The sequence below is a fragment of the Myodes glareolus genome, chromosome 10, assembly GCF_982192425.1.
Source record: "Myodes glareolus chromosome 10, mMyoGla1.1, whole genome shotgun sequence".
Lineage (NCBI taxonomy): Eukaryota > Metazoa > Chordata > Mammalia > Rodentia > Cricetidae > Myodes > Myodes glareolus.
Window position 1 is genome coordinate 12,470,200 of NC_142035.1, and position 16,014 is coordinate 12,486,213.

Genomic DNA, 16,014 nt, shown 5'->3' on the forward strand with positions numbered 1-16,014 from the left:
CCTTTACCTCCACCCTTACTGCTCTCATATTGGATCTTCCCTGGGGTGTGCCCAGATCACCTTTCCAGGGTCCTGCTCCACTTTCTCTCTGACACCTTTTAGCTGTGTGACCGGGGAGTTTGCTGGACCTCTCTGTTTTCGCTTCCCCCGTGGAGATGGTGCTTACAATTCTGGTTTTCTGTGTGGATTGGACAGTGTGTGGGAGACTTGTGTTGGCACCCTGAGTGTGTCACACCCGGGATGTAGTCTCTGATGCTGTCAGCTCTTGCTAGATGTCTGAGATGTGACTGGGCTTCGGTTTCCTAGTGTCAGTAGTGTAGTTATAGTTATTGTAAAGAGGGCGGATGAAGGAGTGGAGGGACCTCTGAGGCTCTTCAGTAAACACGAGCTATTTTGATTGACACCAGGTCTGCTTCCACCCTGATTAGCCCCACTTACTTTGGCCTGTGTTTGTTTTAGCCTCTTACAGTTGAGCTTTCTGGTCCTTAGGTTTAAGAAGGGTCTGGAAACACTGGAAAGGCTATGTTTGCAATCTGATCTGATTATATGACCCTAGCTCAGTTGCTTTCTGTTTATTGTGTGTATTGGTAGGAATTGTCTGTCTGTCTGTGTATATTTCTCTCTGTCTTTCCTGGGGACTGAACCCAGGGCTTCCATATGCTAGGTAAGCACCTGATCATTGAACTATACCCCACCCTCTTTTATTTTGAGACCGGGCCTCAGTAAGTTGCCCAGGTTGGCCTTGAATGGTCTCCCCTCCTTTCTCAGCCTCCCCAGTAGCTGGGGCCTGGTGTGGCCTGTATTTCTCTGTCTTCTCTTCACCCCCCTGCTGTCATTTCTTCCCATCTCTCTCTAGGATGGTTTTCATGCTGAGGTTGGGGGTCAGTCCCCCCCTTCTCCTGCTGCAGCTGTCTGAGGAAGTGTCACCAGTGTCGCCGGTCTTCATGTTGTCTTGGAACACCATCTCCATAGTGCCTGGAGCTGACACCTTGGCAATGGCTTCCTTGGGAGGCTGGCCCTCCATCCCCAGCTGGTGGAATCTAGAGGGTTGTGCTGATCCCCTGAGCATTCACCACACACAGGCACATACACAGCCCCCAAAATGAGTTGGGCATCGTGGCCTTGGCACAGCTGGTCAGGGCTGTGGCATGTGGTCCTGTTAGAGGAAGCCACCTTGCAGCCCACCGGCCACTGTCAGCTGGGGGACGGCTTGGAGGACTCTGGGGTGAGACTGCCGTCGCTGGACCTGTACAGCCAGCGCCCTTGCTGCTGCGTGGGTGGATCTAGGAGCAGGGGTCTGCCGACATCAGTTTCCCTCTCTGCTCATCTTGGAGACTTGGGTTCCTGGATCTCACGGGGCAGAATCGTTCAAGATATTTGCATCGAGTTTTCATATAGTTTGCCTGTGTCAAGGCTTTCTCTGCTGTGGTGGGCAGCTTTTCAAGTTCTAGAAATTTTCACTTCTTGTTTTCCTTTCCCGCTTTTCTTTTTTTGGTGTGTGTGTGGTATGTGTGTGTATGTGTTATGTACTTGTTTTTGTGTGTGTGTGTTCATATGCATTTGTTTGGAGGTCAGAGGTCAATGTCAAATGTCTTCTATTGATCTCCACCTTATTTTGTAGACCCAGCTGACCTCAAACTTCCTACCTCTGCCTCTTGAGTGCTGGAAATAAAAGCATGCATCGCTTCGCTGGCTCTGATTTTTTTTTTTTAATATAATTTAAGTGCCGAGGATCCAGACTCAGATCCTCAGGTTTGTGACTGAGTCATCTCTGCAGCCACACCTTTTCTTTGAGGAGTCACCATTCTATTGATGTGAACGGACACCATGACCAAGGCAACTAATAAAAGTTTAACTGGGGGTTTGCTCCCAGCTTCTGTGGGCAAGTTCATTATCATCCAGGTGGAGTGTGGTGAAGGCATGGGGAAATAGCAGAGAGCTTTTCATCCTGATCTAGGGTAGCAGAGAGAGCCGGGGACGGGGTGGGACGGAACACCGGGGGTGGGGGTGGGGAGGAGAGCAGCACACACCTGCAATGAACGGGCTTTTGAATCTCAGCCCACCTCCCAGCACATACCTCCTCCAAGGCCACACACCTCCTGATTCTTCCCAGACAGTTCTATTCCCTGGTGTCTAAGCCTTCAAACCTCTGAGCCAGTGGGGGCCGTTCTCATTCCAACCTCTACCCCCTAAGATGCTCTCTGCTAGCATCCCACTGTTTCCCTCAGTATTACTGGAGGGACCCCAGAACTGCACTTAGAATGGGCTGTGTCCTCTGAGCTAGGTTGAAAAGCCTAGTGCAGAGGCCTTTGTGAGCAGAGCTTGTGTTCAGCCCCATCTATATTCAGCCCCAGGAAGTGGGGGTGTTGTTCTGTTTGGTCTAGCCTGTGGTTGACACACCTTTCTTGCTAGGCCCCCCTTTCTCTGTGGAGATGCTAGCGCGATGTCCTTGACTTGTTTCAGCTTTCAGGCATCTGCCAACAAGGGCAGTGATGGTTTTAGTGTATTTCCCAGCGACAAACCCGGCCTTGTCTTTACTTCATCCCACTAGTGACGGAAAACCCGATTTATCATTTCATGTCATTAGCCACCTCCACACTGTGAAAACCTAACTCAAACTTGCTTTTTCAGAAAAGAATGGAGAACAACCAGGACTCCTGGCAGGGCTGGCTTCAGTCGCAACGTTATTTGGGGCTTTGGCAAGGTATCCCCAGGCCAGTGTCTCCAGCTGTTCCTCCCTGAAGTTTCTGGCTCAGTGGACCCTTTGCTCAGGTGGCTCCTGCTCAGGCACCACAACCTCAGCTCACATCCTCAGGGAGCAGAGGAATTACCCTCTGACCCTCCCAACCAGAGTCTCAGCCAAAGCCCTTGTTGGGTGGGTCTCTTCCTGAGGTAGAGGCTGGAAGACTTAGACTCTGACTTGAACCCCCACTGGGAGCCTGATGGTAGCAGCTTCTCTGGGACTCATAGCCCAGGAGAGGGCCAGGAATTGTGGGCTGCATGGCACACTGGCTCCCCATTCTTCTTCACGCTTTCCCGTAAACCTCAGTTGGGCCCCAGGAAGACTGAACAAGCAAGCACTTGCTTATCCCACCACCTTTGCTTGTCACCCAGCTGGGTCTGGGGTTGGAAGCTCATGTTCTGGGTTGTACCCTCGTGGTCATGCCTTGGCAGGACCACCCCTGCTTTGGGGGCAAAATGGAGTTGTTCAGGGTCCTACCTGTGGGCACCATCTTGGTACTTGTGATTGCAGGGGGCAGAGGCATGAGGTGGCTTGCAGAAACCCAGGCCCTTTGCCCTATTTCCTCCCTTCCAGGAACCCCAGGCCACTCATGAAACCACACGGGCTGGAGCGGATGCTGGGGAGGGCCACAGCCTGGCTTGTGCTGTGGCTCTCTGCTCCCCTCCCCCCAGGGCCAGCCCCTTCTAAACACTTTGTGAGAGCATAACAGGAGGAGACCTGTAACCATAGCTAGCATCTACCAGGCCCCACTTCCTGTCTGTGACCTTCACAGGCTCTGCTGATCATGCCTCAGTTTCTTCATTGGGATGGATGCTTGGTGACGTTGGTAACAGTGCTGGGTGCATAGCCCGGGTTCTTATCTGCCACTTATATGATCTGAACCTGAACAGCCCTGGTGTTGTTCTCACTGTGTAGAGACAGCAGTAAATGCGTTACTGTTGTCATGGAAATGATGGTAACGATGATAAACATTTTGCTCGCTTGGTCTGAGAAGATGCTTACATTCACTTTTGCATCTGTTGGTGGGTCAGCAGGGGATGTGACCCAATTTCACTGTGAGCACACTCTGTCTCCGAGAGTTCAGTTCACTTGTCAAGGTTACATGGCAGAGAAGGGTGGAGGTGGAGGTGAGCTGTCTGGTGTCCATCTTTTGGCAGCAGCGCCTGGGATGCTGTTGGAGTAGCGAGATGCAGTGGCCTGAATCTCTCCTATTGATGCCTCTAAGATGGGGTGCTCATACCCTTATCAGGCAGACCTCTTTCTCCTGGAAAACTCTGGCAAACCCAAGGGTGTGATTGCTCCACCCAGCTGCAGTCTGCATCTGCACCCTTTGACCTTCTGAACTCCAGAAAAGCCCAGTGACTTCTTTGTCATAGCCCCTCCCCCACAAAATTGCTTGGCAAATAGCTGAGTACCTCTTTGGGCCCTGGAAGTTCTCACAGCTATCTCACTTTGGATGTGTGTCCCTGGGTTTTCAAATGGGAGCCTGTCTCCTTGGAGCCTGGTTCTGTTCTGACTCCGAGCAACCTGAATCCAGCTGAGTTCTGAATTGGGCAGGAAATCCTCACCTTTTACCACTTGGGGGGAGGGGGAGGTGGTTCCCAGGGTAAACACAGGTGATTGGGTGTGGGAGCAACCTCCTTTGTCTGTTGAGCTATCTCGGTGGCTCTCTTCACCTTTTTTATTTTTACTTGTGTGAGTACGGTTGTCAGAGGGGCCAGATTCCTGGGAGCTGGAGTTACAGGTCCTTGAGTCACCTAATATGCGTGCTGGGAACGGAATCATCGTCCTTTGGCAAACCAACAAGTGTTCTTAACTGCTCAGCCAGCTCCCTGTCCCTCACATGCATCACTTCTTTTAAAATTACTTTATCATTTATGTGTGTGTGAGAGAAAGAGAGAGAGAGAGAGAGAGAGAGAGAGAGAGAGAGAGAGATGTGAATGCATGCATGCACATGTGCATACCCGTGCATGCAAGGTTGTATGTGGAGGTCAAAGATGACCTTGGGTGTCTGTCATTGGGTACCTTCCATCTTGTGAGATAGACTCTCTCACTGGTCTTCATTGTGTAGGCTGGGCTAGCTGACTCGCAGGCTTCCGTGGTCTACCTGTCTCCACTTCCCATCTCACCATCTCTGGGCTTACAGGTGCACACCACCACACCTGGCTTTTTAGGTGGGCTCTGGGGATCCAAGCTTGCAAATGCTTTAACTCCCCCCACCCCCAGCACTCTTCTGAGCCCTCTTCCAAGCCCTAGATTGTCTTTTTGCCATTTGGTTGTGGTATCTGTCTAGTTTGGAAATGGCTCCACTGACTCTTCTTCCCTGCTCTTGGATGGTGTCCTTGGTACACGATGGCTTTGAACCTGATGAAGCTGAGTGTCACATTTGTGAGGCTGATTTACATGTGAGTGTGTCAGGGAACACATTGGCTGACCTGAGGTGACCAGGGCTCCTTTCTGCATCCTTTCCTCTCGGTTGTATGGTCTCTGTTCTTCCATTTGGGGTTCAGTACATTCTGGGTTAGTTTCTGGTGCAGTAGAGGAAGTGGCCTGATTTGATTTGCACAGGGATGTCCAACTGTCCTGCACCGTTGTTCAGAAGGCTGCCCCCAGGAGTGCACAGTGGGGCTGAAAGTGAACAGGCTGCTCTTGCGGGTTTCTATCCTGCCACTCAGCTCTCTCTCACTGCGCTCCGCCTGCCCTTCACAGTGTGGTGTTGCCCCCTAAGAGCCCGGCTAGATGGCCTAAGGAAGCAGCCTGTGCAGAGGCTCGGGACTGGGATGGCTCTTGGTTCTTGGAGCTTCTTGGAGTGTAGCCAACACTCCCCTGTGACTCTAGACACCAAAGTCTGCACTTCCCCTGCAGCTTGGGCCAGTTACCAGTCTGGCCTTTGTGCTTGGTTTCTGTTCCCACCCTCATTGCTGACCTCAGGCAGAAATAGAGGTGAGGGCAGTCAGCTGGGAACGGGAACTGACCCTTTTCTCCTTTTGACTGGGCCTTGACTGCCCTGTAGAGGACCCCTCTGAGGAGGGGCTGAACTTTAACAAGCAGGAGACAGCTGTTGTCTGTGAACAAGCTGCTGGCCATTCTGGCCTCCCGACTCTTTGCCGGCTTGACCAGAGTGCAGCTGGTACCTGCTTTATCCCTTGCTGTCCTATCCATGAGGAAGCTGGTGGTCCAAATTCAGATCCCAGCCCTTCCTCCCCATGGCTGGGGCTACCACAGTCTCCTCTGTTAGACAGTCTGGGACCTGTCTTTCAAGCTCAACCAGGGGACTCTTGGGGTGTTCTGTGTCATTTTCATCATCACTGGCTTTCTAGTGACAGGTTCGTAGTGGGTGATGCTCAAGGAAGCATAAGTCTTTCTAGTTAGTGTGCAAAACCACTCAGGAATCCAGTGCAGGAGAGCCAGGGGACATTGCTGGTGAATACAGGGAATCGAGACCTGCATGGTGGCAGAGCCTGGGCCATCTGGTAATGTCTGGTTTAGGAAATTTCTCTGATGTCCTAATGCACTGACTGAGAAAGGCTGTGATCTGGCATAGGCACCGCCACCTCAGCATCGTCCCCACCACTGCTGGCCCATAAGTCTCCTCCGTGTCTCACATACCACACCTAGTGAGTGGCTGGAACCTTTTGTTTGAGACCAGCTGGAGGTCAGTTGGCAGAGTGCTGGCCTAACATGCAGGAAGCCCGGCTTTCCGCCCTCAGCACTGTATAAATTGAGCATGGTGGTGCATGCCTTTAAATCCCAGCTCTCAGGATGCAGAGGCAGGAGGATCCGGAGTTTAAGATTCCTCAGCCTAGGTGACATGAGGCCATGTTTCTAGAAAACACGGCCTGGCCCCTGTCTATGTCTGAGATGGGAGTGAGGGGGAAGGGGCCAAACTGATGGCAGCTGCGTCCTGGGTCGAGGGAAATGGCTGGATGCTTTTTGTACTCTGTACTCTGAAGGAGAGGCCTATTTGTTTTTCTCTCACATCCCGGGGATTGAACCCAGGGTGAGCCTTGAGTGCATTAGGCAAATGGTTACCACTCAGCCACACTTGTACCCCAAGAGGCATTTTCCCCCCTACCCATTTCACCAAGAAAGCTGGGACAACAATTGTGTCTGTGGCCACCTCTGTCACCTGCCCATCTTCCTGTTCTGTCTTGTGGTTCCCTCACCCCGCCCCCAGTCACCTACTGTTCCTTGTCTTGCCCAGTGTCTTTCCGACCTCATTCCCTTTGCAGCTGTTCTGTCTGCTGTCTGCCACGTTGTTCCCTAAGTGTATCCGACTTCCCAGTCGGAAACTCATTTCCTGATGTCTATTCCAGCTCCTCACAGAATTTCTCACTGCTGGCCATCGTGACAGACACTTGATCTGTCTTCGCTTTTCTGTCTCTCTCTTCTGTATTGGGCTAGGGTGGTCTTATTTCTATTTTCTTGTGTATTTAGATTCTGACTTCCAGGACACTCAGGTGATGCCCACAGAATGAGTTAATGAATGAGTGAGTGAATGAGTGAAAAAATGGATGTCTTTTTTGTCCATGGAATGACAGACCTGATGAAATCAGCTCAAGGGAGAAGGACTTATTATGGTTCATGGCTTTAGGAGCAGTGGGGTGGCTGGTCTCCTGTGTCTGTTTTAGGGTACAGTCCATCAGGAGCAGTGGGGTGGCTGGTCTCCTGTGTCTGTAGTCAGGAAGGAGACAAAAACGAACGCTAGCACTCAGCTCCCATTCTTCTTTGGGTTCAGTCTGGAAAGCCCAGCTTGTGGGATGGCACCCCCTGCCTCCTAGGCTGGGCCACCCTTTAAACCTCTCTGAAACACCTTCCTAGACACCCAGAGATGTATATTCTAGGTGACCCAAGTCCAGTTGTGTTCACTATGAAGACTAACACTCGCGTGAATGCGCAAGCATGTGCGTGCGAACTTAGCTCACCTCAGCACACTGGTTCGACATGGCTCCACCTCTGACCGGAACGTACCTGGACTGATTTCCCTCTTTTCGGCACTCTCCCACACTAGGAGCTGGCCAAAAGGACCCCTGGCAAGCACCCTGACCACCCCGCGGTGCAGAGTGCCCTGCAGGCCATGAAGACGGTTTGCTCCAACATCAATGAGACCAAGAGGCAGATGGAGAAGCTGGAGGCACTGGAGCAGCTGCAGTCTCACATAGAGGGCTGGGAGGTACGTGGTCAGACGGGAGAACCTTGGGCTGAGGGGGCTGGGCCCCCACTTCAGTGCAGACCACAGCCTGGTACCTATGTTTGGCCTGCCCTGTGTTTGCTTACAAGTGACTTAGCTGATTTTCAGTGAAACATAAAATTGCAGATTTCAAATTTTCATAGACAGATTGGTAGCACTGTTGCATTTCCCTGCAGCTGCCACTGCCCCTGCGGGCCACACTTCCTCACCAAGTGTGCTGTGGTGCCTGGCCTACCTGCTGCCTACAGGCCTTGGCGCTTCTGTTCCCAGCATCAAGGGCAGCACTTCCATATCTGAATCCATCTCTTTTCCTGTGACTGTGGCAAATACCTGGCGGAAACCACGGGAGGGAGGGAGGTTTATTGTGGCTCAGAGTTGGCGGGTACAGTCCATCATGGTAGAGAAGTCATGGGCAGGCACTTCACACAGATGGGCACAGCAAACCCACAGGAAGCAAGCAGAGGTAAGATAGCTCCCTGCTCTCTTGTACGCAGTCTGGGACACCACCAGCTCAGGAGGTGAGGTAACACCACCCACATTTTAGGTGGATCTTCACACCTTAGTAAACATAATCTGGAAACTCACTCAGAGAAATGCCACAAGTCTAGAAGGGGGTTCTGAACGCTGTCAGGATGGCAGTGTCAGCCTTCCACACCACCCCAGGTCAGTACTCTGGTTTCATATGTCCTGGCTAGCTGAGTGACTTTTGGCACCTGCTTTTAACTTCTCTGACCCTGGTACCCTGTTTCTTACCTGCATCTGTTGCAGGTGTTGTTTCCCTGTTCCCAGGGTTGTTAGTGGGAGGGACCACCCCAGAGTGTATGACCTTCTTTAAATCACACTTATTTGTGGGTGTGTACACGGTGTGCCTCGCACATGTGGAGAGGTCAGAGGATAGTTTGTGGGAGTCGACTCATTTGCTTCCACCGTGTGGGACCTGGGCATTGAACTCAGGGTCATCAGGCTTGGCAGCAAGCCCCTTTACCCACCATACTGTCCCTTCAGCCAATAACCAAATGACGTTCTTAACCCTCACTTCTTGCTTCCATTATTGAACGTTTCCTGTGTGTCTATAGAAGGACAATGGAAAAATACAGCTAAATCTGAAAGGGCAGCTCAGCTGGAGTGAGAGATTAGGGGCTGAGATGAAAGGTTCTGGGTCAGACGCTGCTGTCTGGACACCCCCCTCCCCTCACCCGCCAGGCCTGGGTGGCCCTGGACGTCTGGGATTTAGTATTCTTTTCTTGTACTCCCCCACCCTGGGTTGAGGGCCCAGCTGCAGAGAAGACTGGGGCTTTGTTCAGAGAATACGGGTGACATGTCCCCTGCTCTTTCCTTCACTGGTCATCTCCTCTGTGAGAGCCCCAGCTCCCAGACTCCTTTGCAGATGGACTTTGGAATGGGCATTAAGGTTTGGCCTCGATCAAGTTGGAAGGTGGGAGAGAAAAGGTTCCCGCTTGTGTGGGAGAGGCGCTGCCCCAGGAGGGTCTTGTTTTCTGTGGCATCAGCAGAGTGCTTCCCTTCCCCCAGCTTCCTGGGCAGGGAGGTTCCAGTCACCAGCCTGAGTTGGTCGGTTGGTGTGTTCAGCAGTCAAAGTAAAGCAGCCGACCTGGCGTCTGGCTCCTTTGGCTGTGAGAGCTGCACATGGCTTTGCCCTAAAGCACAGGCCTCATGACCAGTCTTTCTGCTGTGTCACAGGCCACTGTCCTGAGCTCCCTGCAGCATCTAGGTACACATGGGCATGGACTGGCTGCCGTGGGTTGGGGGTGGGGGCAGCTCCAAGGGGCTCACATTGCAGCTTGTGAGCAGTGCAGAGGTGGATGTGTGGCCAGTGGCTAGCCAGGTTGGGTAGGTGGCTCTGATCCAACAGGACTGTGTTTTTCTTATGCCTTGGGCATGTCTACCACCAGTGTCCTTTCCTAAACCTGATGGCTGCCCTTTCCCTGTGGAAAGAGATAAGGAAGGTATGAGAGAGGTTGGAAGGTAGTGAGTGATATGTCACCTGCTTCTTGGTGTGATTAGGTCTCTTGACCATACTTGATGCTCAAGAAGCTGGGAAATACAGTTCATTGGTCAAACAGCCAGTGCCTGCAAAATTCCCTCCCCAAGATGAATGCAGGGGAGCAAGGATGTTGGTTGCCTCAGTGGGTGTTCTGTACTTGTGTATTTCTGTCCAGCTCCCTCTCCTCAGCTCTTAGGATCTGTGTAACCTGACCCTGCCCTGCCAGGACTCTTCATAGGCTAGGTGCTGGCTCCTGAGGATTCAGAGTGACACTTTCCTCGTCCCTGTCTTTGCCCCTCCTTAGCACCTTCCTAATTCTCTGCCCCAAGTCTTACGGTGCTCAGTCAACCTCATGCACACCCTATGTGTTAGCTGCACTGACATGGGGTGCTTATCCGACAGCTCTTATTGCTGCCAGAGGCCTTCAGTGAACCTAGCACTCCCAGAGTTCTGCCCTGCTGGTTCCCATGTGACTGTTGAGCCCCTACTGCAGCCCAGGGAAGGTTGCTAGGTGCTGGAGATCTCACCATACACACTTGGTGGTGGCCCTGTCCTTACAGAAGTGCTGATCTTGTAGGGGAGACTTAACAAGCCAGACTGCAGATAGATCACAGGGAAAGACAGACACCGGACACTCAGACAAACCCAACCCCTGCAGGACCAGATGCTGACCCCCTGGGTCTGTCATTAGCCATGTGAATTGGTGTGTCCACTCCCTGCACCCCTGAGTGTCTGCTGTAGTAGAACCTGCAGTTCACTGATGGTGCTGTGCCCACACAGCCACCCGACAGATTGTGTTGTCTTCCTGTGTGCTGAGAGATTTGCCTGGGAGGCCGATAGGGATTTAGGGGTATGGAGGAAGGGGTGTTCGATAGCTAGTGCTGTCAATTTGACAGGATCTGGAGTCACCTAGGAGACAAGCCTCCAGGTAGATCTGTGAGGGAGTGCTTAGCCTCTGCACATGCCTCTAAGGGTTACCAGGGTTAGATTAGTAGGTGTGGGAAGGTCTACCTTAGCTGTGGCAGGGCCGTTCCCTGGCTGGACTACTGGACTATCCAGATGGAGAAAGACTTAAACAGCAGCATGGATTCATGATTCTCTGTGTAGGGTTTTTTTTTTTTAAACTCTTTGGGGTCTGCCACCCTGCTCCCAAATACGTGAATTCATTTCTCTTATGAATGCCCGGCCTTAGTTTGGCTTGTTTCTAGCCAGCTTTTCTTAACTTAAATTATCCATCTACCTTTTGCCTCTGGGATTTTACCTTTCTCTATTTTTGTATGTCTTTTCTTATTCCATGTCTGGCTGGGTGGCTGGGTGACTGGGTGATTGTGTAGCTGGGTGGCTGGCCCTGGCATCCCCCTCTCCTCCTTTTCTCGCTCCTCCCTCTTCTCTTTTTCTCCTTCTGTTTATTCTCTCTGTCTGCCATCTCTGCCTATCCTTTCTCCTGCCTGGCTATTGGCCGTTCAGCTTTTTCTTAGCCCAATCAGGTGTTTTAGGCAGGCAAAGTAACACAGCTTCACAGAGTTAAACAAATGCAACATAAAAGTATGCAACACATCCTTGCATCATTAAACAAGTGTTCCACAGCATAAACGAACGTAGCACATCTTCAGCTAACATTCCACAACATCTCTGCTTCCTGGTTGTGGCTGTGATGCAACAGCTGCCTCAAGCTCCTGCTGTCATGAGCACCCTGCCATGATGGACTGCAGAACAGAAAGCAGCCCTTCCTCCCTTGGGTTGCCTTTGCCAGGGTGCTTTCCTGTGCAACACGGAAGGTGCTAAGACAGGTGTGTTCTTGGCTGCTCATTCCTGCCCTCCATCCTCTCCCCAGGGCTCTAACCTCACAGACATCTGCACCCAGCTCCTCCTTCAGGGCACTCTGCTGAAGATCTCTGCAGGCAACATCCAGGAGAGAGCCTTCTTCCTCTTTGACAACCTGCTTGTCTACTGTAAGCGGAAATCCAGGTATGTTGCTAGGGCAGGGCCAGGCTGCCCAGGTGATCTGCTGGGGCCGGCCAGTACTAAATGCCCCTTTCTCCAGGTGACACCTCGGGCTTGCCACATCCCTCCCTGGGCTTTTTCTTCTGAGTATTTAGGGAGTTATTCTAAATGAATTTATAGTATAAGTTGAATATGTTAATTTTAATTTTCTAGTAACAATATTAAATAAATATAAAAAGAAACAGGTGAACTGGGGTTTAATAGTGAATTCAACTCAAAATGTTCACATGTTATATCTAATTATAATTATATGTAACTGTAAACAAGTTTTGAAAAGTAATAAGGAGGTGTTTTGCCATATGTTTTAACGTTCAGACTTTGAAGTGGTTTATGTATTAGCTTTACACCGCAGTGGGTCCCAGTCATATTTTCCTTGTGACCTTGTGTCATACAGCATAGCTCTAGACGATTGTAGAGGCTCACCAGCGTCTGGGATCCTAAGGTTCCCAGAGTACAGAGTTGGAGGGGAGAAAGCTCTCACTGTTGGGCTGGGGAAGAAGAGAACGGTTCACCAGCATCTTCACATCCCTCACTGAGAGTCCCTTGGGTCATCTTAGCAGACGATGTCCCCTGCTTCCATTCTGTTTCCTGTGAGTTGTCCTGAGAGTGAAACAGTAACCTTCAGAGGCTTCTCCCAGCCTTATCTGGCTGAGACTGCAGCGGTCTCAGAGCACTGTTGCTTTCTGGCCGTAAAGCCCATTGTCTCAGAGCATCAGTTTTCAGTTTCCCAGCTCCTGAGCCCGTGTGGGGAAGCTGGCCACAGGGGATGGGTGGCTATTTCATATGTATTGTGAAGCCTCAGTTTCCTCTTCTACAGTGGGCCACATCCGTCCTCTGCATGTTTGGCTCAGAGTTTGACCACTTCTCTAGCTCCACGACCTCTCCTGATTGTGCCTCAGTTTCCTTGTTTGTAAAACAGTAGGCTCTACTGAATGCACCTCACAGGGTCATTGTGGAGGTGAAGATAGTTAAGGGTCTGGCGCACGAAGTTGGGGCTGGCTGCTGGTGCTGTCCCCATGGACCTCACACTCATCCTGGGGTTCTTGGTGCCACCTTGGCAGCCCCAGGGCACAGAGCCACATGTATTGGCCATCCTTTCTGTTTTGGAAGCTGGTCTTTCTTGCCTCAGGTCTCAGCCTCCCATTGTGTCATCTCCCAGTGTAGACATGTTCAGCCTGCCTTCTCTCCAGGTGTTCTCCCGCTTTTGCTCTGTAATGATCTCTGTTGCTGTCTCATGTCACCTGTCCTGCTGGTGTCACCCCCAGAGGCCTCCTTTGACCATCCTAAGGCTGCTGTGAAATGTCACCCCCAGTCCTTCCCTGCCCTGGCTGTTAGAAGCAGGCACTTTTCCCAGAGCACTAGGGTTTGGAAACAGAATGTCCCTTCAGAACCCTGTGAATAACTCCCAACTGCTGGCTGTGCTGTCCCAGCCCTGGCTTCTTTGCCATGCCCTTCTTCCTCTGTGTCGCCTGCCCTAGGAGGAACAGTAGCTATTGCTACCATCTTGGTTTCTTTGGGGACTATCATTGGCCTTCCTGTGTCCATCCTAAGCTCTCTGAAGGCTGCTCCTTCCTTAGTGACACAGGGATCTGGCCTGTGGAAAAGGGCACACCTGTCTCCTGGGAGGACCAGGAACCAGGCCACTGTCCAGCTTCTAGATTAGCAGCCAGAAGGCCGAGTGCCTAAGGGCAGGGTCAGGTGCTGGTGGCTGGAGCCTGGCTGACTGGGATGGTGGCTGCAGGAAGTACCTGATGCGGCTAGGCAGCTGCTGGCTCTCTTGGTCCCTGTCTGGGATGTGGTGGAACAGTCTGTGACACAGAGAGCTCCTTTTGGCCACCAAAGGAGGAAGAGGACATTCTAAAAGTCAGCCCTCTCAGTTACAGAAGGGGAAACTGAGGCCCACAAGAGCTAAGCCTTACACCGTGTAGCTGCCTGCTGTGTTCTGAGAGGCCAGAGTCATAGTGGCTGAAAGCCCTCAGGTCCTGCTGCTGCTGCTGCACGACTTTAGGCAAATGTCGTTTTCGTGTCTGTTATGTGAACTGAAGCCCAGATGTCCTATGGGGTATGCTTTGCAAAGCAGGTGACCCATCTAGCGCCCCACTAGCGCTTTGCAGAGCAGGCGACCCCATCTAGTGCTTTACAGAGTGGGCGACCCCATCTAGTGCCCCATCTAGCGCTTTACGGAGCGGGCGACCCCATCTAGCGCTTTACGGAGCGGGCGACCCCATCTAGCGCTTTACAGAGCGGGTGACCCCATCTAGGACTCACTGTGAAGTGGCTGGGACAGTGCCAGGCTTATGAGTGAAAAATAGGAGACAGTTCCTGTTTGACTTTCTTTGGGTATTTTGCACATAGGTCACCTGTGTCTGAACTGGACGTGTCTTTTTGTCCACACTCCTGTCCCAAACCCTTTTCTCCTCAGTTCTTCCTTATTCCGAGAAGGAATGCCAAAATCTCTGTCAGTTAGGGTTCTCTGAGACACAGACCTGGTATGTATGTTCATAATGCACCTGCATGTTCACAGACAGAAACACACACTCATGCACACAGGCAGATAACCGTGTACAAACTGATGCATATCCATACACGTGTACACCAATGCATTCTCATGGAGTTTTGTACCTGCATACATATACATACATGCACAGGCATATACAACATGCACATGCTCATACATACATGTATACACATGTATTGCCACACATCAGTGTACCTGCATACACGGGTGTGCACACAGGAATACACACATGCATACCCATGTGTACATGGAAGCAGGAGGGTGAACTTTGGTGTATTATACAAATGCACACATGCTTGCATTTGTGCATTTAAAATTTAAAAGAAAGCAGAGTCCAGCCAGCCAGTGCTTGAGGAAGCACATGGTTCCTCTTAACTCTCACACAGTCTGTCCCTCGTTACAGGCCCAGGGAGCCAGAGTCTGGCAAACATGCTCAGTACCCTGCTGCTTCAGTCCTTGCCGCTCAACTCCTACATGGAGTAGGAGCTCAGGTCTCCCCTCATACAGCTGCATTCTCAGGGAGGTCTGGCCAGCCTGCGGTCCAGGGTCCATACTGCTGAATTTACCCAGCTGTAGTAAGTTTGTCTCAGGTAGAGACGCCTGACCATAGTCCTAGCAGGCTCTGTAAGGATAGGTCCACCCCGTGGATCAAGGAGATGCAGAGGACCTTTGCTGTGATCAGTGTTTCTTTGTGTGCTCCATCCCCTCTCCCACACAAGACAAGTTCCCCGTGATTTCCTGTGCTTCCCTGTGGCCCAGCATTTGGCAGAGTGCTGGGCACCTAGCAGCCATTTCCAAGGACTTACTGAGTGTATTGCGTTTTACTTGATTCCCTGCCTATAGGAAGCCCTGCCAGGTGTTTTTTGTTGTTGTTTATTGATTGATAGCCTAATTTATTTGGAATCTAACAAAATGACATAACTGGGTATCTTAAAGGATATAATTTTTTTCAACTTGTCCAACCTAGGAAGTCCAAGGGCAAGGCACCAGGAGACATGCACAGTCCGGCTTCCTTCTGCTTTCTGTTGTGTGTATAGTGGAAAGGGGAAGGTATCTCTCTAAGGCCTTTTTGTAAAATCCCATTCATGAGATACCACCAACCTCTGTGCTCTAACCACCTCTCCTGGCCTCACTCCCACACCCAACTCTTGCATCAGGGTTTGGAAGGCAGCAGATGAATGTGAAAGGTCCCATGTTCAGACTGCAGCAGTGACTGAGTGGATGGACAACAGAAATCTCCCAAGGGAAAGCGTGTGTCGGGATAGGGGGTGATGAATGTGTGAATAGGTGGATAAGGTAGGTGGGTAGTTGCATTGGAAGGTAGGCAGATGAATGAATGGGTGCATGGACTCTTGGGAGAGTGAGTATATGAGGTGACTGGATGAATGAACGAGTTTGTGGGTAGATAGATGGATGAATAGTATTTGGATGGATGGGTAGATTATAGATAGATAGTTAATAAATGGTTGGTTATAGATGGCTGGATGGACAATGGGTAGGTGTGTGTGTGTGTGTGTGTGTGTATGTGTGTGTGTGTGTGTGTGAGAGAGAGAGAG

The 16,014-nt window shown here is 51.3% G+C and overlaps 1 protein-coding gene across 1 annotated transcript in view; it reads left to right on the forward strand.

Moving 5' to 3' along the window:
- Prex1 (phosphatidylinositol-3,4,5-trisphosphate dependent Rac exchange factor 1) overlaps positions 1-16,014 on the forward strand; it is a 156,043-nt gene that overhangs the window by 89,126 nt on the left and 50,903 nt on the right. Inside the window, exons 6-7 of the mRNA XM_087910975.1 lie at positions 7,755-7,916; positions 11,771-11,904. Coding sequence (XP_087767101.1) covers positions 7,755-7,916; positions 11,771-11,904 — 296 coding nt within the window. The remainder of the gene's footprint in view (positions 1-7,754; positions 7,917-11,770; positions 11,905-16,014) is intronic.